Raw genomic sequence first — 27,384 nt, 5'->3', positions numbered from 1 at the left:
TTGGGGGTATAAGTTTTGCCGCCTCATAGTACGGTAGAGGCTGACAAAGGTAGTACGGAGGGACCGTACATAAATCGACGAGGGGGATTGGATTCATACCGTTTCAGAGTACGGGGAACACCGAATTAATTGTACGAAAATTATTTGCCTAATCATCGGTGCTTTCCCTGGTATATTACGGGAGTCTGGGGTCGAAAGAGAACGAAGTGTTCTCAAATTTCCCATCCGAGAGAGAGATAGCTCTAGTTTCGTTACGATGAGAGAACGCGAGGTTTGGAATTTCATAAATTGTTTATGCGTGCCTTTCACCCGTACGAGACAGTTGTCTGCGGCGGTGGTGTTTTTTTTTAATTAGATAAATCGGAGTATAGAAGAGAAGAAAATTAAGCTAAATTTTGACGGTCTTTGAACAAATCGCGTACGGTTGGATATAAGAGATGGGGAAAGTTGGGTATACGTACAGGGTGATAGAAGAAACATGAGCCATGGATGAGGGATATACCCTATGGAATATTACCATAGGTGTATACATGTACATACATATTATATGGATTATAGTATTTTTAAGGTACAGTTTTCAAATAATTTCTTGTTTAGCCGAGCATAGAAACTGTTTAAAAAATAAGAAATACTTTTGTGGTCTTCAAAAATGTATCCTATTATCCACGTGGATTTATAAACATCAAGATTATGTAAATTCTTTATTGGTAAATGAAAAAAATCAAAAAGCTCATCTGGTTTCACTATTATTTCGACTCAAATTTAAAAAAATATTCCCCCCAGGTTAGGAAATATGACTTCACGGTTTCAAGGTTTATTTGCAGCTTCCGAAAAATAAAATCCTCTCACAATAGGGTGAAAATCTTTGCAGATTTCCAGTACATATTAACCCTTATACCTTTCCCAGGAGCTCTAATAACATTATTGTTTTTCACACCGAAGATAATGAGAGGAATTCAATATTGAATTTTGTACCTTGTTTCGTGGGAATTGATGAAAATTTTGGAATCTTATTATGAACTTTGTGTTTAGTCAACAGTCTAGGAATTGCGACCCCCACCCCTTATTTAAGATAGTATATATACCGACCTTACGGTATCTAAAATTATATTCATTAATCTTCATTGTGAATAATGTCCACCACAGGCAGCTCTAGCTCTCAGTTAAATAAAAATGTTACCGTTGCCGTAATTCGGTACACGGCGACTTTAGGTCCCATTCCCGGGCGTCCGGATTTGCCACTATTCGACTTTCGGCTTTTTGAGGTGACGGTTCGCAAAACCCATAATGGGTTTTGGGTGGATTTCCGCCCAAACCCATTAAACAACACGATTGATGTTCACCTTTGCTATCATCCAAACATCGCAAACATTCGACGAAAGCTTGGTGGATTGAACCAATTGATACGGGTACGTTTCTATATAGGCCTTTAATTTTAGGTTTCAAAATTGAATTATCAATTTTTATTAATATTCAAGGTTGAGAAAGTGGACCGAAGTATCACCGATGAAGAAGACTCGTGGGTTAACTTGATACACTCTGCCCTTAACGCCCCACAGTCGTCAACTCCCCAGCTCCCGTCTACTATCCCAATTGCAGCGCCAGAACCAGTTCCATCCACATCATCATCTACCTCTGCACTATCTATCACGACACCTTCATCATCTACCACTGCACTATCTATCTCGACACCTTCATCACCTCAACTTGCGGAGAAGCAAAGGAAGAGAAGCACAGCGACGGAAAAATCAAATAAAAAGAGACCGAAGAGAGAAGAATTCAATGATGAATTGGAGAATCTCATCGCTTTGCAAAATATAGTAGACGAAGCCTTATTAAATTAAATGATGAATAAAAGTCATGTTTAAAGCTTGAAATAATAATAATAAAAAATAATAATATTTCAATATGCATTGGTTAAAATGATAAATAAAGACTTGTTTAAAGCCTGAAATAATAATAATAAAAAAAAATAATATTTCAATATGTATTGGTTAGTCTCATTTACACTAATACATAATTGCATACTTTAAATATCCGACTCATATTACTCAGACCAGGAGGGCGTTAGAATAACGTTGGGTGTATAATCTCGTCTCGATTTGTCTGAATCGTCTCTCTTGGAAGGCAAGGAGAGAGCGAGCTCTAGTTTCGTTACGATGACAGAACTCGAGGTTTTAATTAAGCTAAATTTTGACGGTCTTTGAACAAACTGCGTACGGTGGGATATAAGTTTTGTATACGTACAGGGTGATAGAAGAAACATGAGGCATGGATGAGGGATATACCCTATGGAATATTACCATAGGTATATACACCCTTTAGCATGTATATACATATTATATGGATTATAGTATTATTAAGTTACAGTTTTCAAGGAATTTATACAGTATATCTATAAGCTATATTTTTAATAGCGAATTATTATATAATGGGTGATGCTACCCATTTAATTTCATTCCTAATCCGTATCTGGTTTCGAACACATCTCGGAAAACAACTAAAAATGTAAGCGATTATCATATTAAAGTTTCTCTGAGTGAGTCGTTACAAATGTATGTTATAAAATAAAGGTTGGAAGGAAACTCCTGCATAGTTGAAGCGAACTTTATGAGAGCCAACAACCAATACGTCCTTAAAGAATTGGCGTTTCTCGTTATTGAAACGGGTGAAAGTGATGTTTACACATTTAGGTCACCTTTCCCCTACAACAAGTTAAACGTGAAAGACAAGGCTATAAACTCCTGGATCTCCAGACATATTTGCGGGATGCTATGGGACGAGGGTGAATACGAATTGGACGAATTATCTGGAATCGTCGCGTCCATATCGAAGAAAGCACCAATCCTTTACACTAAGGGGTTAGAAAAACAAGTATATCTTTCCGAACTTTTTGGAAAAACTATAATAAACGTCGAAGAATTAGGGTGCCCCAAGTACAAAGACTTGTGTAATCCCTGTTCAATTGAGTGTAAATATCACTCTGATAATAAAAACTGCGCATTATTCAAAGCGCACCAAATGAAACTATGGAATGCGTAATATTTATCTTACGAATAAAAGTATTTTTTTTAAACCAAATATGTTTTTCTTATATCACAACATGGACTTTCTATTCGGAATCCTATTGTCGTAATGGGAGTAGGAGTTTTATTACAAACGTACCTCAACAATTTAAATCTGATTCTTATTCCTTAATTTCAATATGGCGAAAATCAATTTAAAATTCTTCACAATGACGTACATGATGAAAGAAGTTCTTTATTACAATGAAATTATTAGACGGTTGTCTAAAAGCTGGAATAGTTTTGCGTAGCAAGAAGCAAGAAGCGTCACTTTATCGTAGATCATATTTCACGACTACAGAGGGTGTCGAGTCTTTCACATATATAGAGAGGATTAGGGAGAGTAATGGGTATGAAATTTCATTAGTATATAAGATCAAGTCAGACCTAGCCAATTATCAGTCGCGACGAACAACTAGGCAATATGTTTTCATGCCCTTCATGCTCGAGAAAATTTTCTTTCAAGTTCCTTTTAAATCGCCACGTTCGTGAACAACATGGAAAAACAAAATATGTCTGCCATGTATGTAATAATAGTTTTGCCAGAAGGTACAGACTAATTCAGCATTCGCGAATTCATCGGAGTCGTCCAGTTTCCCCCACGCCTGGACCATCTCACCAAAAACCCATAGACCTCGACTTAGCCACCAACCACCAGGTGGATGGCTTTCTTCAAAACCTCGAAGAAGTCGCGGTTCTCGAAGACGCCATCGTGAGTTCGCGATATTCCCCGCAAACGAGTGAAACGGATCCAGAATTAATAATTAAAAAAATAAAATCATCATTAATTAAATACTTGGAAAACCATTTAAGTAAGAAGCGGGGTATAAAGTGGAACATTTTTTTACGTGTGAGATACGTTCGCGAACTGAACGACGGATCGGAAGTCGAAGCATTACCCTATTTCCGAAGCCGAACTCAAACTTCCTTACTATCACATTTAATATCTAACCAAATAGACTCGTGTGTGAAACAAATGGTACAGGCGATGGAGGAATTTCAAGATATGGGCAGTGGATGGACCATAGATCGTATCTTGTTTTTTCAAGTGGATATTATTAGATACATGCCACTGGTTGGTCGTACCTATATAGAGCTCCCCCTGAACTGAATAATCCCGGAAAAGGACTCTTAAATATTAAAACTAATGATCAAAAGTGTTTCTTATGGTGTATTCTCGCGAAATTACATCCTCAACCTCCAAAATCTCATCGCGATGATCAAAATAAATACGTAGCTTTTGCAACGGAGTTAGACTGCACCGACATTTGTTTTCCAATTGAATTAAATCCACTCAAACTAAAAAGGTTTGAAAATAAAAACAATCTATCTATCAATGTTTTTGGTTACGAAAAAGAAGTTTTTCCTCTCCACGTCAGCGAAAATAAAGCTCCCGAGGATCGACAAATAGACCTACTTTATCTAAAATCCAAAGAAAAGCAACATTTTTGTCTAATTACTGATATTAGCCGACTATTAAGTCATTTCACAAACTATGACGGAAAAATTTACGTCTGCCGTTATTGTTTACATCGTTTCGCGGGAAAAAACTCAGAACGAAATCATAGAGAACACTTAAAAAACTGTAACGTGCACAGTCCACAACTCGTTAAAATTCCATACAAAAAACCCATCTTGAAATTTGAAAAAATTGATTGGCTTCAGAAGGTAGGAAGTCATTTGGAATTTCCATAAGTTCTTAGTCTTAATAAATTTATTTTTAGGTCCCATACGTCATATATGCGGATTTTGATTCTATAATTGACAAAATCCAGACTTGTTACCCAGATTCTTCAATCTCATCAACAACCAAACTTTCTGAGCACGTCGCGTGCGGTTTCAGTTACGTCGTAATAGGACCCGACGGAAAGCCAAATGCGCCTGTAACATATAGGGGAACCGATGCCATAGACATTTTTGATGGAGCGAGACAATATCACTGAATTATTAAAGGAAAATATTCCTATGGATCTGAGTCCAGCCGAGGAAGAGTTATGTCGTAAAGCGACTCATTGTTACGTGTGTGAGGACGTCCTAACAGAGGATGATCCGGGAGTCAGAGATCATTGCCATTATTCTGGTAATACGAACATAAATATACTGTAAATATTGATAAAAATTAACAAATATTAATTACTAGGGCATTTTCGTGGAGTTGCGCACAATTCTTGTAATTTAAAGTTGCGAGTAGGAAAGTTTACTCCTGTCATAATGCATAATTTGTCAGAGTAAGTTCTGTTTTAACATTAAATATTAACTATAATAAACTATATAAAATATACAGTTATGATGCCCATCTTATAATTCAAAGGATAGGGCTTCAAAAAGATGAGAACATTTCGTGTATTCCATCTAACAGTGAATCGTATATCAGTTTCACTTTCGGTCGCTTACGTTTCATCGACTCAATTCGTTTTATGCCCGCTAGTCTCGAAACTTTAATTTCTAATTTGGCCATGGGAGGTAGAGAAAAATTTCCCATCTTGAACTCTTTCTATCCTGCTCATCAAGTCCCGTATTTACTGAAAAAATTAACCTATCCCTACGACTATATGAGCAACGTCGAGAAGTTTCAAGAGGTCGAACTTCCACCCAAGGAAGCCTTTTTCAACGCTCTAACTGACGAACACATATCGGATGAGAGTTACGAGAATGTTCGTCAAGTGTGGAACATTTTTAAAATCCAAAATCTAGGTATTATCTATGGAAGATTTTTAAAACAAAAGTGAAATTAATGGTGGTTTATTAACAGGGGAACTCCACGATTTATACGTGCAGGCGGATACCCTTCAACTCGCCGACGTATTCGAAAGTTTCCGCGCTATGTGCGTAGAATACTACGGTCTGGATTGCGCGCATGCATATACCGGACCGGGGTTCGCCTGGGAGTCCGCGCTTCACATGACTAAAGTGAAGTTGGAGTTACTTCTCGATATTGATATGCACTTGTTTATAGAACGTGGTATTCGAGGAGGGGTGTCTATGATTAGCCATCGCTTCGCGGAAGCGAATAACCCGAACATCCCCGAAACCTACGACCCCAAGAAAGAGAGTAATTACATCATGTACCTCGACGTTAACAACCTTTATGGTTTCGCCATGGTCGATTATCTACCCACGAGTAGATTCGCTTGGGTACCATTCGAAGACCTCCTCGACTACGCTCATAAACACGTGCTTTCTCTATCGGACGAGTCTCCTTACGGTTTCATTTTGGAGGTTGACTTAGAATATCCCGCTGAACTTCATCACGATCATAACTGTTACCCTCTCGCACCCGAATCTCAAAGAATAAAAACGGAACAATTTTCTTCTTATTATAAACTGATGCTACAACGATAACACCTTCCGGAGAAAGACACCCTACCTAAACTAGTTCCCAATCTTTACAACAAAGAGCGATACGTAGTTCACTATCGCAATTTGAAATACTACGTATCGAAAGGACTTAAACTCACGAAAGTTCACCGTTTACTATCTTTCGACCAAAGTCCCTGGCTTCGCCCCTTCATAAACTTTAATACTGAAAAGCGGAAACTTGCCACCAATAGTTTTGAAAAAGATTTCTTCAAGCTTTTGAACAACTCGTGTTTTGGTAAGTAAACCGCAACATAAATTGAAGAAAATGTTGCAATTTAATTTAATATATAAAAGGTAAAACGATGGAGAACTTGAGAAACCGGATAGACTTTCATCTCGTACAAACACCCGAGCGAGCCATCAAGAAAGCGTCCTCTCCGGCATTTGAAAAATTTACGATTTTTCACAACGAACTCGTGGGTATCCATATGAAGAAGAAGTCGCTTACTTTGAATAGACCAATTTACACTGGATTCACCGTTTTGGATCTTTCGAAACTAACTATGTACGAGTTTCATTACGAGTACATACGAAAGACCTATGGTGACAGGGCTCAGTTACTTTTCAGGGACACGGACAGCCTCACGTATAATATACAAACGGACGACGTCTACTTAGACTTTCATAATTCATCCCATCTTTTCGATTTCTCGGGATATCCCGTGAATCACCCTCTTTACAATAACGTAAACAAATAGGTTGTAGGAAAAATGAAAGATGAGATGGATGGAATTCCTATACGTGAGTTCGTTGGACTTCGTCCCAAAATGTATTCTATCCTCTCCGAAAAGGGGGAGAAAAAAACCGCGAAAGGTGTTTGTAAAAGAGTAGTGAAAAAAATTATCCGACACTCGAGTTATCGGCACCTTCTCTTTAGTACTCGAGTTACGAGTAATTCTATGAAGCGGATAGTCAGTCAGAAACATCAGCTGTTTACTGTCTCCCAAAATAAAATGTCTCTCAATCCTTGTGATAATAAAAGATATATTTTGGGAGACGGCATTCGTACCCTATCACACGGTCACCACTGGATAAGCATTTTAAATAAATAAAATAATATTGTTAATATGAACTTATATTTAACGATTTTTTTAAATATATGAATATTGAATGTATTTTTCTGTAAATAAACTTTGAAAAACACTATAATTTATTGAAAATTTATTGAATATCTTGAATACATAAATTCTTTGATCATCTCATCATTTAGATTTTTATTTTTCGAAAATCTAGATACGATATTAAACATTTTAACACCCCTACATCTATTAAGAGCGAAATACACACAAAATCCTCCACACGTTCTACTAAGATTTCCTTGTAATTGTAACGAGTTAAAAGTCACAGTTTTACTATTTCTTTCTACAAAGTCATTAAAACGAAACATATCAGGTGGATTTCCGCACGAGTAGAACATTTCGGTATTGGCATTTCTGGAGAAATACAAGGCTACCCAGTGCTGACCAGCACCGTTTGACGTATCGGTGTTCACGATATAAAGAGACGGAAAAGTCGTCACAAATTTTGGTAGTTGGTCAGCGGCTAACACACCCCGAAATAAATTTCTGGTGAACTTATCTTTCCCCAAAATTCTCGTTAGTTGTATTGTATCCATTCTAGTCGAAGATTACGGTTCGGTTTTTATCAATTTCAATCAAACTCTGGAATTCGGCGTATACAATAACGGCGATGGTTTCTTTTAACGCGGAAGCGAATTTCATTTCTAGTCTCAAATTTCCATTTTTAACGAGATGAAAATGGGAGGCATTCAAATCAAAGACAAAAAGACAGTTTCCCCCAGGGTAATCGTCGCGGCTTATTTGATTTCCTTCGTCAATATTCCACTGACCCGTTTGAAGAAATAAATTAGCGTACGCTTGGATGTAGCTATGTTCTGCAAAGTTTGGCGTCAGCGGTTTATGTGGTACACTACTGCCGTCGGCGAACAAACCAATGTGATTCACATCAACGGGTTGGAAATTATATGGTGACAATTTTAGATCACCCAAAAACGCACTTTGTTCGACCATCCCTATGACGACTCTATTCGGTTTCTGCCCATTAAATAAATGATCCTGCACGACGCTCATGTTGCCATTTGGGATCGAAAACGAAGTAACTTCCGTGCGGGTAATTGGATATTTCGCTCTCGACATTTGTAACACCTTCGCGTGTGCAAGCGGGATTTCAGGTATCAATTTGACTTTCCTTAAATATAACTATGCCGCTGTAATGTTCAGTTTACATTTTACGTCAGAATGCAAGCAAAATTCGGTATTGGACTTTCCAAAAACAAATTTTAAATCCACCAAGTTCAAAAGGTAGCGAAGTTGTTGGCAAATGTCTAAATGAAGAGCACCAATCATATCTATAGTTCCTTTTTGGGCGAATTTAGCTCTCTTCAAGAAACCCTTGTTATTCGCAAAATCGTTGAACTTCCACGGCGTGTCGCGATAAAATAATGAGCTTGTTAAATGACTATTTTTAGCAGAGTCTCCAAACGTTAACATAGTTTGAATCATACTTTTGTACGGGTAATTTTGAGCGCAAGGGGTAACCGATTTCTCGTTTAAAAATAAATGCACTTCGGGTAAGAGACTATGCAAAAACAAATTAACGGGGGCTACATTATCCGCCGGCGTAGTAACTGTACCATCCGCGGCAATCACGGCTGCTTTCGGGGAAGATCCATCGTCCATTTTCACATCCACTTGAACATGAAGCAGAGTTTGGGACAAAACCGTGTAGGATTCAGAATTTCCACTAATGCAGAAAACTAAGTTTGAATTGTTGCTGATGCTGGAAATGGGAAAGTATTCGACCCATTCACCACTGATATTTCCCGTTTGCGTTAACGGGACTTGGAAAATATCCAATTCGCCATTGACACAGCCACTAGAGTTAGGATGCATCAGCGCCATATTCTTGGGCTTTAGGAAAATATATCGGAATAAGAACGACACGATGTTTTCCTCTTCTTAGCTTTAACCCGAGTGACTTTGCGATGCACCCTCCGCCTCTTTTTAATTCCGGATCCTGTCATCTCCCTAACTACATTCGCAGCTGACAATAAGGTTTCTTTACCGGCGCTCTTCGATCTAGTCACTAGAGACTTTTTAATTGGAATACCACTAGCAACGTCCGTCACGACTTTCGCTCCGGTATCGAGAAATTTTCTTCCAAGAAACTGAGCACCACGTATAAAAAGGGGCATGGCGCTCCGAAAGGCCGAAGCCAGTATGTTCCCTAATCCATAGCCTCTTTGCACAGGAACACCCCGATATACAGGCATGGATCCGAAACCAGCCTGGTTTAAATAGTAGTTCTCATAATCGCTTAGGGCGGAAATGTAATGGGGTCGTCCCATGATGTTTGTCATTCGCCGCTATTCACTGAACTGAAAGTTACCCCATCCAGCTCGTATTATTATAAGGTGAGCCAGGTCCTCCGCGGTCTGAAGTGTAGAGTAACGTTCACCTTCCCTCGTTCGAATTGTATAGGGTTTCCCAGTTCATCCATAACGTTAATTTCTATAGTTTGTATGTCCGAAGAAGCTACAGGCAGATAATGAGGTCGAGCAAATTCCACATCGACAGTTTCTCCGTCTTTTCCTTTCACACTGATTATCCTCAAAAGAGGGACTTTACTATCCCCTACGATCGTATTTGTAACTACGTCAGAGTAAACAAACAGAGAATGTAAGCCAGCATCCAAATCCACGATATAAGGCGCCATCATGGATTCCGTAATTACGTAATCTTCATTTGAGTCAAGCGTAAATCCCATCATAACCGCGATATCACCAGGTATATTTATCGTGTAATTATAGTCCATGAAAACGGATACGCGTTTTAAACTAGCAGTATACGTGAATTTGATTGTGCTATCATCGAACAACAACATTCCGAGTAAATCTCGAATTGATAAAAAACTCCCTTTTGGAATAACAACTACCGTTTCCATAGTTTTAGCGTCAGTGGACCAAATTCTTATAGATCTTTCTCCCCTCACATTATTCCAGGTTCTTGGATAACTTATTTCCGTCAATCCAACTTCGTAAGGGCCATTAAGTTTTACTACTTCTGGAAGATACGTCCTAAATTTACTCGTAGTATTGTTGGGAAAGTATTTTGTCGATGAATCGGATGGTAAAGTGATATAGAAACTCATTGTAAGTCTATTTCCTGCACCCAACTGTCAAATAGGGGTCCGTATCCACTCCAACGTACCTGCAATTCTACGGTATTGTCAGCTTTTTTTCTCTTTTTCAGCACTTTTTCAATTTTGAACGCGCAAGTCTCGAGATCTTTTCCGACCTTTTGTACTTCCTCTTTGTAAAAAACTCCCAAAATGGGTTCCGAATTTAGCGCCTCTAGTTTATATACCGGTGGCTGTCTCGGTATTTGCTTAATCACTCGAAATAATTCTTCCGAAAAATTAGGGACGTATCCTTTCTCAAAAAGCCCTTTGTTTTTGCTTATTCTGACAATGTCTCCGATTTCAAAATCGTACTTCACAGGGGGACTAAAGTCAATATCTCCGTATAAATTTTTCCAAATGATTTTGGAATTTTGAGGTGTTACTTCTATAGGTTTGCATTTAATTGAACGATGGTAACTGTTATTATAAGCACTAACTAATCTGGGGAGCACATCAACGTACGTATAAGTATTTTTCGCAGTAAAGTATCGATACATCCTTGATTTAAACGATCTGATAAATCGCTCGACAATGCTGGCTTTCACTTCCGAGTTTGTCGCGAAAAACTCAATTCCTCGTGATTTTAATTCGGCTTGAACGGCTTTACACACAAACTCATTCCCATGGTCACTCTGTATTCGCCTTGGTTTTCTTTCACCATCCAGTATCTTTTTCAACGCCTTTACTATAGTATCTCCTTTCTTATCTTTCACCGGTTCAACGAAAGCGTATTTACTAAAAATATCTATACAAGCAAGTATATATCGATGCCCTTTGTTTTGTTTCGAAAGTTTCTGGAGGTCAATGAGGTCGGCTTGCCATTGATCGTCTATACCGTACGCTATCGTCTTATTTCGTTTATATCGCCACCTGGTATTTTTATGTAGAGTATAGGTATCCTGCTTTTGTAAAAATTCCTTGACGTTTTTTGTCGTCACTTTGAGCTGAACGATACAATCCGCGAATACCAGCGTACCCACCAGAGTCAGATACGTCGTAATAAATATTTTCTAGCTTATCCATAAATGGTACTATTTCCGGATGTCCGTGTTGCATAGTACAATATTAAGAAATCGAAAACTTCGATTATTACGAAACATAATATTATTAAGACGCCAGTTAATATTTTTGGATTTTTTGAAAAGGATTCAAATAATCTGGACACGATACCTTACGCTACAACTTCTGTACAACCATCCATTTTGAGATATGAAAGGCAAATAAACACTCATAACTCGTGATAAACGTTTTATTTGTAATTAAAATCAAATCGTCACCCATTGATTAAGTTTGGGTGGTGTCGCGTTAAACAATAATGATTTCAATACACGCGCTCTAGTAGGGTTTTTGATTAATTTTTTCGGTACATTGTTATTTTGCAATATTTCGTAGAAGCTTTTGTAACCAGTTGGGTCGGTATTTGGTGTGGTTTTTCTAACCGCATCGTAAATTAAATCGACTTCGTTTGATCCGGAAACGACCCTTCCCCCAATTTCCATTTCACCAATTTCGTTCCACGAAATATACCTCAATGTCCAAGTATACAACGATATCGCGTCAGGAAGCATGCTCGGTGGGATAGACGTTGCAATTTCTTCGTACCAGGTTTTCTTAACCGATGTCTGTTGTTTTTCAACTGGTTTCCTATTAGATGCAATGTGTCGTTGCAAAGTTTGATTATATAAAGTTAATTTTTCCGATTCGCAAATACGAGGGTTGTCGAGAATAGTTTTCATTTCTTTATCCAAGGATGGTATGTCCGATTCGAGAGCGACATCTTCGGTGGTAGTATTCTTCATTCGACGTAAAGCGTCCTCGGACACCAAAATCATTTTCCGAGGCATTAATTTATGGCAGAGCCTGCAACTGAACTAACGATTGAGAGTAACGGTGCCAATAAAAGTGGGAGAAAACCCCCTTTCTGAACTAGAATCTGTTTTCTCTTAGCGAGAGGAATTTTTCTACAAAGTTTATGCAACACATTACGGTGTTTCTTCAATTGTATCTTTTGCCCGTCTGTTAGTTGAATGTTACCGCGTAGTACATTTATACAACATTCGACTAAGGCTAATATAGCGTCACGATTCGATAGTTTGATGATAGCCTTCCTCTGTTTCGCGTTACAAGTGCTCAAAAATTTTAAAAAATTCAAGTTTTTACACACCCGTTTTGATGTTGATATAGTCATTTCGGTACAAAAATAGCGGCTTCTTCCCCTGGTATTATTCCCGTTCGCAGTCGATATTCATCTGCAGTGTTTGGCTTCAGGTCGATGAATAAATAACCGTATGGTTTCGCCACGGCTTGACGAAATGCATCGACAACAAACTTGGTATTTGAAGGGGAAATTTGTTTAGCGATATTTAAGACACTGGAGACGTCTCAAGCCGAACGAAAAATTACGAGGTATTGGGAATTTAAATTGGGGGTCCTAACTTCTTTCCCGTGATAAAACAAATTTTGCATTAAAATGAGTACCGAAGTGTTACGGTGATGGGAACCTCGAATAAATAAGTTAGTGACGTCTTTGTTATTAGCTATTTCGCATAATAGATCGTCGAGGATTATAAAATTTCTAACCTCGGGATTCAAATTGCTCGGGTCTAATAAACCCTCGTGAAACTCAACGTTAGGATTATTTTCCAACACGGAATTAAATAATTTCTCTTGGTGCTCAGTATAACACCAAACTATTCTTTGGGGAGGTGGAGAAATGCAGGACGCATTATGCTTAATTAATTTCGCAATGAAATGTGACTTGCCACATTGCGTGGGACCTGAGACAAGCCCAGAGAATGGATGCTTCATAACTGGGTCCATGATTTTAAATGAGCTACGATATAGAGAATTGAGACTTTAATACTAAATATTTATTGTTAAATTTAAAAATCTTCAGTTTTATACAACATCTTTTTAGCGTTACATACAATGAAAGACATAATCGCATCGCGAATATTTTCATTTAAAAAGGTGTCAATTTTATGGGTAATTTCGGAATAACTAATAGTATCCATCGCGTCTACAAAATACGTGTCTAAACGGGTGTTCCAATCAATCATCAGACAATCGTGTTGTTTTTGTGAAGGATGATCAATTTTGCAACCATTGCATTGCTTATCCACGTATTCAGTAATATGGTCCAGTACGTCTCGTTTGATATATTTGAAGACCCGTTTCACTTCGTTGTGATACGCTATGACTTCGTCGTATTTGTCCATCAAGGTCTTCCAAGGGTATTGCGATATGGTAAAACCCCTTTTGGTTAGGTACTGCTTTCCATAATTCGTCCCAGTTCCGAGGATGATTTCTCTCACGTCCACCACTCTCCGATTTTGGAAAATGCTTAGCTGGACTCGTCATGTTTCTGATCCTTCGAAGAAAAACGAAGTGTTTTCAATGGAATCGCTTCCCAAAAATGAAGATATTTGATCGTTCTTGTCCCGAAGTTGTTTGAAATGACTTTCTGTTAAAGCGATGCCCACACTTCCATCCAAAGTTCCGATAAAAATGTTACAATCTGGAGTAACCGTTACCCCTTTGGTGGTAGAAATAGGGAAAGTCTTGAGAGGATTCCTATAAGTTTCGAAAATATCTTGTAAATACTGTAAAATATCAAGGTATAGACTACCATACTTACATCATATTATTATGTAAATTCTGAGGTGTAAGAGACTCGCAGAAGGTAATTCAGAATGATGTTTAAAATGTAAAAATTCAGCTTTATATAGTAAATTTTCCTCGAAACTTTTGTTGAACCTTGTACCTTTCTCTTCGAAAGATATTCCTCTTTTGCTTCATTATATAGACATACTCTACTGTATATCTTCTTTGAAAACTGTACCTTAATAATACTATAATCCACATAATATGTATATACATGTATATACCTATGGTAATATTCCATAGGGTATATCCCTAATCTATGCCTCATATTTGTTCTATCACCCTGTACGTATACAAAACTTTCCCCATCTCTTATATCCAACCGTACGCGATTTGTTCAAAGACCGTCAACATTTTGCTTAATTTCGCATCACACCAAAAAAAAATATTTTTCTTCTTTCCTATACTCCGATTTATCTAATTAAATAAAACACACCGCCGCAGACAAATGTCTCGTACGGGTGAAACGCAAGCATTTGGTCAGTCATACTTATTGTTGTTATGTTACTATACAGTAGTATCATTGATTTATCCCGTGTTAACTCCCAATAGGCAATAGCATTTGGTAGTTTCTAAAAAATTTCCAAGTCTAGCCAAATGTTAGGCTAGTGTTAGGCTAAGTTAGCCTACTCTGTGGCTTTTAAAAGCAAGACGATCCCTAATCCTGACCTAACCTATTTTATCTAAGGGAATTTTGAATAGATTCATAATAAGGAACGATATTGAGAGTTACCAGAAGAATGTTTAATCACTACTAAATACTAATTAATTAACGATAGCAAAGTAATTAAATCTGGTCATGGCCTTTTTACTAAGTACAACTAATACAAAACAAATAATTAAACATCGTGCGCAATAGATGGGAATCAACAGAAAAAATAATTTCTTTTTCGTTAACCATGAACTTCGAGGTATGGCTTTCCCACGAGGGAATAGAGCTCTACTCTCGGCTTTTAAGTCCTTTGATGGACATGGCGCCTAAGTTTCGTTACCATATCATCGTTCCCGCACATGTGCCTTCCGATCTTTATCGTTCTAGAAACCATTACGGCGGGCCAATACTTTTCATTCGCGCACAAAGGATGACAGATACCAGGGAGGAAAGGGAGAAGCCGCCTAATGCTAACAGAACTCGTATCTAGCGGGAAGGGGTTGAAAACGGGGGTATGAAATACTATGTTCTCTCTCTCTCTCCCTGGGTCATTCGGTGGATCATTGAGCATGCGCGAAGTGACATCACGAATAGTTCCTACATGAGATAAAAAATTTGGATTTTGCGCAGTAGAGCTCGCGGTGGCCCGGGCGATACTACCCCCGTTGGCTGGGAAATTTACTTCCCCCACCCAAAAGAGAGACACCTCGCGCTATTCACGCGGCATCTCCCTTTCTCTCCCTGCAGATACTTTTTACAACTTAACGATAGGCAATATAAATATATACACACACTATAACATATACAATACCATACACAATGACCTGTATTTTTGGTAACTCTCGGTAAAAATATTCAGTTTGGGCACTTAGAGATAAAGATCGAGGAGTTTCGAGGAATACCAGATAAAAACTTGGGGGGTGCTTAGCGTGATTGGGAAGGCTTGGTAATTGCTTTGTAAATTCTCGTGGCCTTTGAGTCTAATTTAAAGTTGTCGGTTCCTTTCCGACGATCTTTGACCAGCAATAGAATCGCGCAGAAAGGTTCCAAGAAAAAGATACAATTATACGAATTTGACTAAAGGGATCATGAAATGGTAGACACTGCCTATACTTCGTAATGCTAGAGACTAACTGAGAGCTAGCTCTAGAACGAGGGAAGCGAGAATTGACTATACGCTCGGTTTTGCAGTATATCTTCATATTTCGTCTGCACTGAGCTTTTGACAGCGCTTCACCAGGTGTCACTTTACGAGAATCTATGAAGTTTCACCTTCGTCACTTCGTGACAAACTCTCAGTAACCAGTGACAAACTTATCGGACATATTAACTTTAGTTGATATTAGTAATTCTAGAGAATGCTTTGGTTGAGATACTCAAGGTTGGGTCCTTTGAGATTAAGACTGTTAAAAACGTCCTATAACAGACCCCTAACATTTTAGCTTTATGATTAAAGCATGAATCGAAAGTTTTTAAAAATATTATTTTTTTTAACCAAATAATGCAGATATTGCAAAAGCGTTGCCCGCAATACTATTTGGGATTTTGTTTGTACATACACAGGAAACTCTTGCCGGTTTTTAGTCAATAAAAAGATAAAAAACACCCGAGCAAGTAGTATAATAATAATCATAATAAATTGAAAATGGATTTTGTTCCGCATTTCGGGGTTGTAAAGGAAAATGGTCATTTTCGAACGTTGCTGCAGCTTTTTGTAAGTTTATGTTCAAAAGTTGGAAAAAAAGATCAAGAGTTCGATCATATAGATCGTTGCAACTTGCAAGGTGTCTCTCTAATATTTTAACAAATAAAATATTGTCGTACCCGGACATGTATATCATTGTAAATCTAAATAGTGACGCAACATTGTCACGTATGGTAGTGAACATATGTCACGGAAAATTGCCCAACAAAAAGTTATCTTTAGAGATGGTAAAAAAATTATTTATTATTAACAAACCCAAAATTAATGCAATCCTCATTATAGCCGTTATTGAAACGATGGAAGTGAAGTTACAGGCATCTTTAGCCGCGCAAAAATGAGCAGCAGCTCCCAAGTCCTGAGAAAGGATTTCAAAAACCACATTATAAAAGTAAATGCTCGAATTATTTGCCTTTTTTAATCCATGCTGTAATTGTGTAAACCCCCCTAATTTTACTTACATTAGCGTGGTTCATTTCATTTGCTGTACTTGAGATAAGCAAGGTCAACTGTAACATTTTGTTATTAAATAATTTCTTGTAAAATTTGTTTTTGACTAAGTAAAATAATTAACTCCTAAGTTAATCTTAGAGTATATTTTCTTTTTACCAATTTTATTTCATAATTATTCAGAGTTAAAATGGATGAGAAATGCATCTTTCTTTCTTTTAGTTTTCAGAAAATAATATGCTCAGGGAAAAAAATGAACTTGACACATAATTTTGGAATTTTCAATGGCTAAATTGCACAATATTCAATAATTACCAGCGTGTAAATTAAATATTGATAATTTTCATATGTATAAAAAACTTGCATTTTTGCTGGGGACAATAGATTAATATAAAATTTTATTCTTGTATCATTAACTTACATATTTCTAAGACGCGTGACATTTTCCAGCCACGAATTAATCTTACTTAGTTAATTTACAAATAGCCTCTATGCCATAAACCGGTACTAGTTCTAAATCTAAATCCAAAAGGCTAATCAGCAATGAATTTCGTGCAAGTCCCAGTTCGAGATTTATTTATTTATTTTATTAATTTATTTGGTTTAACAAAGTATTCTTCCTACAAATTAAGCAATATTTAGGCCTAGATCCTGTTATATTTCTAAAATTAAAATTCCCATAAAAACAGCGATAAAATGATGAAAAAGATACAAAAAATATAATAAAATAGAATAAAATGGTGATTTAGGTGGGAATCAATTTATATCAACAGTATCTGAAGGGTTCTCTTTCGTATGCGTCAACATGTGACGCTTCAACGAAGATTTGATGGCGAATCTCTTCTGACACGTGGGACATTGATGAGGCTTTTCGCCGGAATGCAAGACAGAATGACGATCGAGATTTTCCCTTCGAGTAAAAGCCCTGCCACATTCCTGGCATTCAAAGGGCTTTATCTTTTCGTGCACTTCACGAATGTGCATTCGTAGACGGGCCTCGCTGTTGAACACCTTTCCGCAAGCTTCGCAACTGAATCCATTTTCATCCTGAAAGATAAATTATAGAAATACCCGATCAAATATATCAAGGACTCATGGAGTAGCGAGTTCCTTTGCTGCCAATTGACTCACAGTGTGGGAAAACAAATGGGCTTTCAATCCACCCGCTTGAATGAATTCTTTTTCACAATATTCACATTTATGCGGTCGAACTCCAGTGTGAGTTCTCATGTGACGGTTAAGGGTCTCCTTTTGGGAGAAGCTGACGCCGCAATCGATACAGGCGTATGGTTTTTCACCGGTATGTATTCTCCTATGCTTAGTGAGCGCCCTCGTGGAAGGGAAGGCCTTATAACAAAGATCGCATTTGAATGGACGCTCGCCAGTATGAGTGCGTTCGTGAATTTTAAGAAGAGATGTTCCAGAAAAATGTTTGGTACAAAAATTGCACTTGTATTTTTTAGGTCTCAGGACTTCCCCAGCATGAGCACGAAGATGTTCGTCAAGATTGTCCTAAAATTTCAACAGAAAGTACAATATTTAATTTTATTTAAAAATGAAGAAAGCTAAAAAATATTGTACTTGAATAAAAACATAAACTATAGTATACAACATAAATATACTAAACCATAGTAAAAGCACGAAAAATTATCATCTAAACAGTTTTGGTTGAACTAATTAAAACTGCAAGCTACCAGCAAGTACAATTATAATGATAATTGTAAGTCAAGTTTCGTTATTCACCATTCCATTTACCCAAAACGCATCCTTTATCATTTAAAGAATATGCAGCAGAAAACAGTACAATGTTAATTAAGTTAGAGTTACACCAAGAAGGAATTTACTATAAGAAGACCTAAGTAGCGCGATTTTTCGCTTCTACTCTTACGCCGGTGTTAATGGACAAGTAAGCCCCACCCCTTTCATGTCCGTCATTGCTCTGCGCATTCCTATTGGATCCCGTGGGGATAGGTCATACAGACGCCAATGACGTATTCCGACTAGACAAAAAACCTCGAGCAAAGTAAACAAAAAATGGAGGCTGCCAGCGGTGCTAAAACGGTACGCGAATGGTTTTTATTTGCCATTAAGAAGTTAGTTAAAGGTTTTAAACCTAACTTAATGGATTTTGAATACGTGTTTCTACGTGAAAATCGTTCGTTCTATAATTGTTTCTAAATCGAATCAAGAGTACTATACTTATGATTTCGTGAGTTTCAAAAACCAAACCAAGGCTTAACGAGAAGGTAAAAGAGATAGATGGTGGAAAACATAGAGTAAGATAAAATATTAAGTCCCGCCTTGGTTTCCGGCCTCGCCCCAGCCATGAGGTGGGATTGTCGACTATCACGCGCGCACAGGACGCCTTTTTAGGCCTTCTTATAGTAAATTCCTTCTTGGTTACACGTATAATATTTTTGTGAAATCTACTCGTTAAATCACACTTTCTCTGCAGAATAACTGTAGATAATTTTGTTACCTTTCGAGTATAAGCTTTGCCACAAACTTGGCACACGTGAGACGGAGGTGCTTGTCCCGAACACGAAGTCATCATATGACGATCCAAATGATATTTGCGCGAAAATGTTTTCTTGCAAATTCCACACGTCAGGATTTTCTCCATGGCTGGTCCTGTATGAGTAGCAACATGTTCGTGGAGTTCCGCTTTGCTGTTAAATTTGTCTCCGCATCTTGCGCATTCTTCGTTGCCTTCATTCAGTTTCTGAAGGAAAAAAAACATAAATTTGTTCAAACACACTATGCCTATATAAAGAAAAACGGTTTAAACTGTCCATACTTCGGGGGAAGCGTAACCATCCTCGCTTTCAAGATTTTCTTTCTCCTGGTTTTCTTTATCCTTAAGAATGACTGCATCGCAGGTCAGCTGATGAATGGAAAGAGTGTCTTTGTTCGGGAATATTTCGCCACACGCTACGCAAACTTCGGGACGTTGTTGTTGTTGGGATGACTTGGCTGCAGTTTTTTTCGGGGTCTTCAGCTCATTTATCTTGCATTTTTTGCAATCTCCAAAGTCTTTGTTGTTCTTGCTCTTGCAAACATTGCAAGTAACCATCTTGGCCTTTTTCACTTTCGACAAGCAATTTACGCGACGTGAAACGTTTAATGTCATCTTCGCTTTCCTTGTCCGAAAAGTACTGGTGGCGAAAGTAATCTCGTCATCGCTGGAGCGTTGATTTTTTAAAATGGCAGCGCTAATTGATGGTGGTGGTAGATTCTGACGAAGAGAATCATCGGCAAGTGTCGCGACAGGTAAATTTATTTCGTCACCATCTTGGTCTCGATCAGGTAACCGCGTCGCCTCATCATCTTGGCCTTGATCAGGTAACCGCGTTGCGTCATCATCTTGGCCACGATCAGGTAAACGAGTTTCGTCAATACTTTGATCCTCATTTCCTTTGAGAGTTTTACTGGCGGTAATTTCTACCCCCGATGACTTCTTTTCGTTGGAACCACTAGTTACGTCTCCAATCAGGTCCAATTCCATGGCACTTGCAATCGTTTAATTAACTTCACTAGCATTCATCGATCTACCAGGGATACGTGTCATTGATAAGACATATATTGGGACATTTTTAGACGCAGTTGCTGGTGAAGACGTCAACGGTTTCTTGAAACGCGCCACAGCAGTTTTATCAAGTGTAACGTTCGTCGAAATAGTTTCAGGTGACGACGGCAAAGGAACAAGTAAAAAGTCTTCTTCTTCAACGACGTATTTAGATTCGAGGCATTTTTCGAACCATTCCGGTTTAAGGCATTTAATCTTCCATTGGTAAGCGGCTTTGAACTTTTCACCAGTTGCCGTAGGTGATAGTAAATGCGTGACATCACCCATTTTGAGTTGGTCCGAGTACTGGCCGCCATTTTGTACCGTTAAAGCCCGAATTCGATTTTGACTTGGAAAGTCTATGTTCGAAACCGATAATTTAATCCCGTGAAATAATGGAAATTCATGTTTTTCGTAGATTGGGTCATTGTGAGGTTTAGGCTGATTCGAATTATCAAGCGACATTTCGTCTACCCAAGATGGCAGCATAATTTTGATATTGTTCTTCATCGCAGCGTAATATTTCTCGGTTCCGGAGGTTTCTACATTAAGATGGATTTACAGTTAAAATTATGGACTTAACGGGGTAAAATTTTATAGGATTAGAAACATCGAACAGTTTGCAATTAAAAATGATCGGATCATCAAATTCCTAGCCGACTTAAAGGGATGTACAACGCGTTAAGTAGGGGTGTGTCATGAACTATATTTTTAAGTGGTAGTAGTGTCACTATTTCCTGGAGTAGTGATTGGCCAGTGTCACGTAACGGAAATGCCGATTGTCATAGCCAAAGTCTAGATAACGCTACGCACTTCACTCGTGCTCAGTTGAGCTCTATGGACCTTTTCGACGTAAAAGAAGAGCGTAGCCAACCATCAGTATCGGGACATAAAAGGGGGTTGAGACATTAACGTCTCTGCGCACTCTCATGATATAAGAAGACTACAGCGTAGGCGTCAAAATGCGAGATGGAAGGCGGAGTTTTACCCCCCGTGTCCTTCCCACTTAATTACATCGAAATGGAGAGCTTTCACCCTCCTAAGTCCTACCGCTTCATTCCTGCTTTAAACCCACCAATATGGCAGAGCTAAATTATGTCACGAGACTCAGCTCCCCCAAATGAAAGCTGTCTATGGTCTATTTGATGGAAGTAAGCTTAATTTACATGGGTTACACAAAAGGTTTTTTATTGCCGTTCCGTCAGCATTGCCAGACCGTTTATGAATCAAGAGATTGCAGAAAGGCTAGTAGTTCAGTCTGATTCAGAACTTGAGCAGTTTGACTCAAAGAGGGCCTGACATTGACAACACTGCTTTGAGGTTTAAGCCGAGAGATTGGGGAGGAGTTTTCCGTAGCCCCGACAGTGAAAAATATGGGCGCTATTCCTAGCTAAGCCATTGTACATCACTATACCTAGGTGTTCCCTATTTCCTTAATTTTATTTTCCCTTTCTATGTTTGACACAATTCAAAACTAGTTATGAATGTTAACCAAAATTATTTGTTATAATCAAGTCAACTCTTAATTTGGAATTGATCTTTAAAAGGGTACTTATTGCAACATTCTTAAAACCTCAATAAATTATGTACACAAAAGGAAAATTCCACGACTTTGCTTAAAATTCTAAAAACTCCCTGACGGTTTCCCAATGTCTCCCTGCTCCTATGTCGATCTAAAGTATCTTAAAAACAAAATTAAATTCACTCACCAGTAATTAGATGCGTGCTTTTCATATTCACTACGTTTTGAACCTGTCCTCCCATGCGATGAATTTTAGTGGTTAGTTCGCCTTTACGGTTACTATTTCTGATGTTTGAAAACGTGACAATACAGACCCTCATGATCAAATTATAACAGGGATGCGGTCTTCGAACCATGTGTTGGTTTTCACTAGCTAATGCCATGAGTAAGGCAACTGGTCCTAAGATATGACACCCGTTACTTTCTAAAAGCTGGAACAGTTCGTTCTCGAAACTTGATAGTATGTATATTTTAATTTGATCAATTTTAGCCGCCTCAAAACTTTCACTGAAGTAAATGTCAGGGTTGAAGTTCAGTTCATTGATTCTTTCACAGGCCAGGTAAAAATTTGTCTCATTCGTTCTATCAGTGATAAACAGCAAGTCGTAAATCGAGTTGGTTCCCATTTCCGAGGTGATACTGCTAGAGCTCGCCATGATGTCCTTAATATTGCACAATTAAAAAATAAAAAGTAACTAACACAACCCTATAGAGCCTAAGACACCTAGACACACCGGACTAAACCTGACTCTATTCAAACGGCGCAATTTAAAACCAACAAGTAGCGGGAAATTTTACCCATCTAATATGAAACTTTCAATTACAAACTACATCACACGCCCGAATCATTCGAAATAAACTAAAACCATCACACAATCGATCAGAAAAGCACACTGTACGCAGTACAAGAGTAACTTCCCGCCAAGCGCCAACTGTTCATGCAGTAACGCAGAAATTCGAGCATACAATCGTATTTATAACCTTTTAGTCAGGGATATTTATTGTGGGATAAGAACTTTAAACAAATTCCGTTTTTTTTCTTTGCCTACTAACAATCTGTCACCATGGAGAAATATTGCCGGAGATCTAGCCTCAATGAAAGGTACTTTCGAGGAAACGTTCATTCTAAAATAATACAAATACTCCATGGAAAATGCCAATGTAAAAAGAGCAATAAATACATCTAAAAAACAGTTTTTACACCTTATCTCCGAAACGTAAAATCAGTTTTATCAATTGCAATTTGTTACAAACCAAGCCCCTCAAAAACTATATATTAAATAGGTTTTTTTTAACAGGGAAAAATCTAATTGAATGGATTAATTAATGTACAGGAAAAAAATGACGCGTTTGTGTAATTAAAAAGTGGCAAAGCGCAGCATTTTTAAGAGCTGTTAATACTTTAGTTCAAAGGTACTTGACAATACATAGAAAGCTACAGAGGATTAATATATAATCTTAAACGCTGCAGAAATAAAAGTAGTTTCATGAAACTGTTGTTGAAATGAACTATAGTAACACCCGCGATTGTGTAAAATATTCCGAGATTTTCTTTCTATTTTTTTAAATCAAAGGTGATGTTTTATTGGTCACGAGGGAAGCTGTCCTAAAACAAGCATTAAAAATCCGCTATACGCAACGAAATAAGCGGCCGAGACTATTTTGGCCGGGTTTTCCTTCGTGGGGCGAAAATGGCGACCTTTCCTAGCTCAGGGCTATTTTGGCCGGTTTTTATTATCTTGTAAGTTTCCGTCCCAAATAGTCTTTATCGCACGGGGCCACACTATTACGGCCGGTTTTAAGAGAAGAATGTTTTCCATTTATGATCAGCTAATTCAAATGAATTGGGCAATTGTAAGTAAATCTTTTAAACGTTCGCGTAAGCCTTTTAAACGTCGTCGTATGTCTTTTAAACGTCGTCGTAAGTCTTTTAAACGACGTCGTAAGTAGTAGTGATGACTATACAGATAGACATGGATCCAAGATGGCCGCCATCCAACCAACTCGAACCAAACTTGCAAAGATTATGTTACCTGATATACCCTGCCTTCCACCATGCTATGCCCCCAAACAAGTCTAAACCAACCCAGACTTGTGTTATTTTGCCAGATTTCTGTTTGAATTTCCCGCCATAAAACCTTTAAATATGTCTGAGAAACAAAACCAAATATATAAATAAAGATAATAATAATAAAATAAAATAGTGTTTAATGTGTAAAAAAACAGTACAAAAAGATGACCTACAAATTTTTACACAACTGCTTCGGTATCAGTGTAAATACACATCGTTAGGGATGAGGGTAAATTAAATTAGAATTGGGGTGGGAATATAGGAGTCATGGGTCTAGTTTCGTTTGTCTAAGGTTATTATCTTGGCGCTTAATTTAGCCGCGTTGTATGGGTCAAGGCAGTGTCCATAAATGTTGAAGTTTTCCATAATTCTACTCATCGGTAGTATTGAACTCAATTCCGGTTTAAAGGTTTGGTTTCCTCTTATTCTGGTTTTAGCAAAGGGAATATCAAGTTAATTTTTTCCAGCAGTTCTTTACAGTCAATTTGGTTAGAAATGATTTTTTGAATAAATATAAGGTCTAACTTAATAAAGGTGTCCTTAATTGTGTCTAGTTTCAATATTTTTAGAACATTTTTGTATTTGTAAGGTATTTTTAATAACAAGAAAACAGTATCAGACAATACAGATTAACAAGAATATAGATATAACAAAAATATCAACATTGTTTGTCAGCGTCATCAAGAAGGTCAATACTTCTTTTCTTTGAGTTGGGAATGCTTTGTTCGGCATCCCCATAAAAAAACGCGTTACACGCTGAATCCTAAATTAAAACTAAAGTTATTTACCGCCGCTTCTACCGGACAACAACAAGGTTTCTAGATCCAAAACAGGTTGTTTTTGGCACTTCTTGATCTCAAAATGTAGGCTTTACACGCTGTGTGGTCAGAACAATCGAATTTGGTCTCTTTTCACGCCGCAATGCCGGATGAATTTTGATGAAAGACAGGCCGGGTGGTTTAGGATTGTTAGAAAACGACCTTTTAGGTGAAACTCTCCATCGGTTCTCGAAGATCTTCGGCATCTCGACAAGGTTGGGTTGTTTTCGACGCTTCTTTTGTCCAAAATGTATCCAACGCTGAGGAGGACCACGCTGATGTCGTGAAATTGTTAAGTTTAAGAAGGACATCGAAGTCAAGATTGCAATTAGAGCCCCACTGAAGAGAACGTGTTCTAACTGGTGCAGGGTACGTAGAACCTTATGCGGTGGGGCTGGACTTGTCAGCTTTTACGGGCCATGTCTCGTAAAATTCTTCGTTGACCCTTTACCTCCCAAAGGAAGTTACATTCGAGCCACTGTGGGACTTGGTCTTCTCGTCCAGGTCTGGTTGTTGGCGCCAGAACTTCTCCTTCATTGCAATAGTCAGTTGTGTGGACACATATAACAATGCAATGAAGTTAAAGTTGATCCCTCTCGGTTTCTAAAAAACCGTGCAACAATAAACCACTGCGTCAGGGGTTTCCTGACTTCCCGACCAGCGAGGGCACGGATGTTTGCGACCATCTGGTTCAGACATGCCCAACCACCAACGAAGAGCGGTCGGGAACCGAAAAAGTGCGCGTGCGCATCCATCCGTCGTGTTTGCTACTGTAGTGCGTGTTTACATCCTACCACCCTCCGAGTCGTGCGTCAACTTTAACCTCCTCAACGCCCAACGCTTCCGCCAGCGTTGTCTGGAATTAGAAGAGAAACTTTTTAAAAAAAACAATTACTTAATAGGGGAATTTTTTTTTGGGTAAAAGGGTTTCGTTTATATTGTTTAAATATTTTCTAATTTGTGTTTATTAAGGGTCTTTGGGTTTTGGGTTAATTGTATTTTTGTTTATATATATTATATATATATAAACTGTTAATTAAAATAAAAATGTTTATTAATCAAGATGAATCCAACCGAGTCAGTCTCGCATTCTTTAAAGTTCCAAACACCCGCCCAGTTTCTAATCGTGGGGCCAACGCAAGCGGGGAAGAGTTTTCTTTTAAGTAACTTATTGCAAAATCATCAGCTTATGTTTGACCCACCGCATAAAAAGGTTATTTATTGCTACGCCGCCTGGCAGCCAAACTACGAAAAATTGAAACAATTGATTCCGGGAATTCAATTTATTCAAGGCTTGCCAACGGCCGATCCGGATTTTTGGGAAATGAATCGCGATTCTTACTTGATACTAGACGACTTAGCTAGCCAATTATTTAAACAAGCTCATATTGCCGATTTAGTGTGCGTGACGTCGCATCATTTAGGGTATACCGTCATTATTATTACTCAACAACTGTTTCCCAAAGGCAACCAATCGCGGATAATTTCTCAAAACTCTTCCTATTTTATAATAATGAAAAATCCTCGAGATGTTGCCTCTATTAGCTATTTAGCGCAACAAATAAGTCCAGATAACCCGAAGCGTATTACAGAGGCGTACAGACTAGCCACTAAAGAACCCTATAGCTATTTGTTAATTGTTTTAAAACAAGAAACTCCGGAAAATTTACGGTTAAGGTCGCGTGTTCTACCTCACGAGACGCCTATGTATGTCTATGTCGATTAAATTTAATTGTCATTTGAATAATGGCCCCACGCGTTAAACGTCGATCAGGAAAACGCTCCCGACTCGTCGTAGCCCGTCCCTCAGCCAAGTTTGCCAAATTTGTCCCTTATTTACAGAGTTTGCGTCAAACTAGCTGTAAACAACGGCGAACCCTCTTAAACAATAGTAGCGCGCCTCAATTAAAGAGCATTCAGACAATTTGTAAAAATTTAAAGGGCGGGGGCATTTATTTGAGTAAAGACCGTAAGAAGAGGTAAGCAAAGTACAAGAAAATTATTAGACAACTCGGATCAAGTACCTTGTCGCAGAAAAGCAAAAAAAAGCTGTTGTTGCAGCAATCAGGTGGCTTTCTTACGACGCTACTTGGCGCAATCTTGCCTTCAGTTGTCCAAGCCATAGTTGCTAAACTATGAAACAAATGGTGCTTGTACCGGCCACCGCCGTAACTTCAACAGCTGCCCAAGAACATTCGGCCTTGGACCGAGAGATTGAGGATATTTTAAAATCGCCATTGAATGCTTACGATAAATTATATAAATATTTAGACGCTTTTAAGAAATATTTAAGTATCGAGAAACAAATTCCTTTAC

General features: G+C 38.1%; 3 protein-coding genes and 1 long non-coding RNA gene across 4 annotated transcripts; 1 reads left to right on the top strand and 3 right to left on the bottom strand.

Moving 5' to 3' along the window:
- Positions 1 to 8,644: 8,644 nt before the first annotated feature.
- On the bottom strand, positions 8,645 to 9,346 carry LOC149588969 (uncharacterized protein F54H12.2-like). Its single transcript, XM_089861880.1, has one exon. It carries the CDS (start codon positions 9,344 to 9,346, stop codon positions 8,645 to 8,647), a length of 702 nt encoding a protein of 233 aa, XP_089718006.1.
- A 5,945-nt stretch (positions 9,347 to 15,291) lies between these two features.
- LOC149588968 (uncharacterized) lies at positions 15,292 to 17,237 on the top strand. Its single transcript, XR_016379737.1, has 2 exons — positions 15,292 to 16,872; positions 16,928 to 17,237. It is a non-coding gene; the product is annotated as an uncharacterized LOC149588968 (long non-coding RNA).
- Positions 17,238 to 17,762: 525 nt separating this feature from the next.
- Positions 17,763 to 20,605, bottom strand: LOC149588967 (uncharacterized). Its single transcript, XM_089861859.1, has 4 exons — positions 19,890 to 20,605; positions 19,572 to 19,814; positions 18,224 to 18,604; positions 17,763 to 18,139 (listed from the first exon to the last, which is right to left on the bottom strand). Exons 1-4 carry the CDS (start codon positions 20,595 to 20,597, stop codon positions 17,849 to 17,851), a joined length of 1,623 nt encoding a protein of 540 aa, XP_089717985.1. The 5' UTR covers positions 20,598 to 20,605; the 3' UTR covers positions 17,763 to 17,848.
- A 7-nt stretch (positions 20,606 to 20,612) lies between these two features.
- LOC149588966 (DNA topoisomerase 2-binding protein 1-A-like) lies at positions 20,613 to 22,835 on the bottom strand. Its single transcript, XM_089861879.1, has 2 exons — positions 22,367 to 22,835; positions 20,613 to 21,199 (listed from the first exon to the last, which is right to left on the bottom strand). Exons 1-2 carry the CDS (start codon positions 22,833 to 22,835, stop codon positions 20,613 to 20,615), a joined length of 1,056 nt encoding a protein of 351 aa, XP_089718005.1.
- Between the last annotated feature and the right edge of the window lie 4,549 nt (positions 22,836 to 27,384).

This window comes from Phalangium opilio, unplaced genomic scaffold (assembly GCF_054372755.1).
Source record: "Phalangium opilio isolate 3A_F unplaced genomic scaffold, DU_Popi_V2 ptg000523l_1, whole genome shotgun sequence".
NCBI lineage: Eukaryota > Metazoa > Arthropoda > Arachnida > Opiliones > Phalangiidae > Phalangium > Phalangium opilio.
This window is presented reverse-complemented; position numbering and strand designations above follow the sequence as displayed.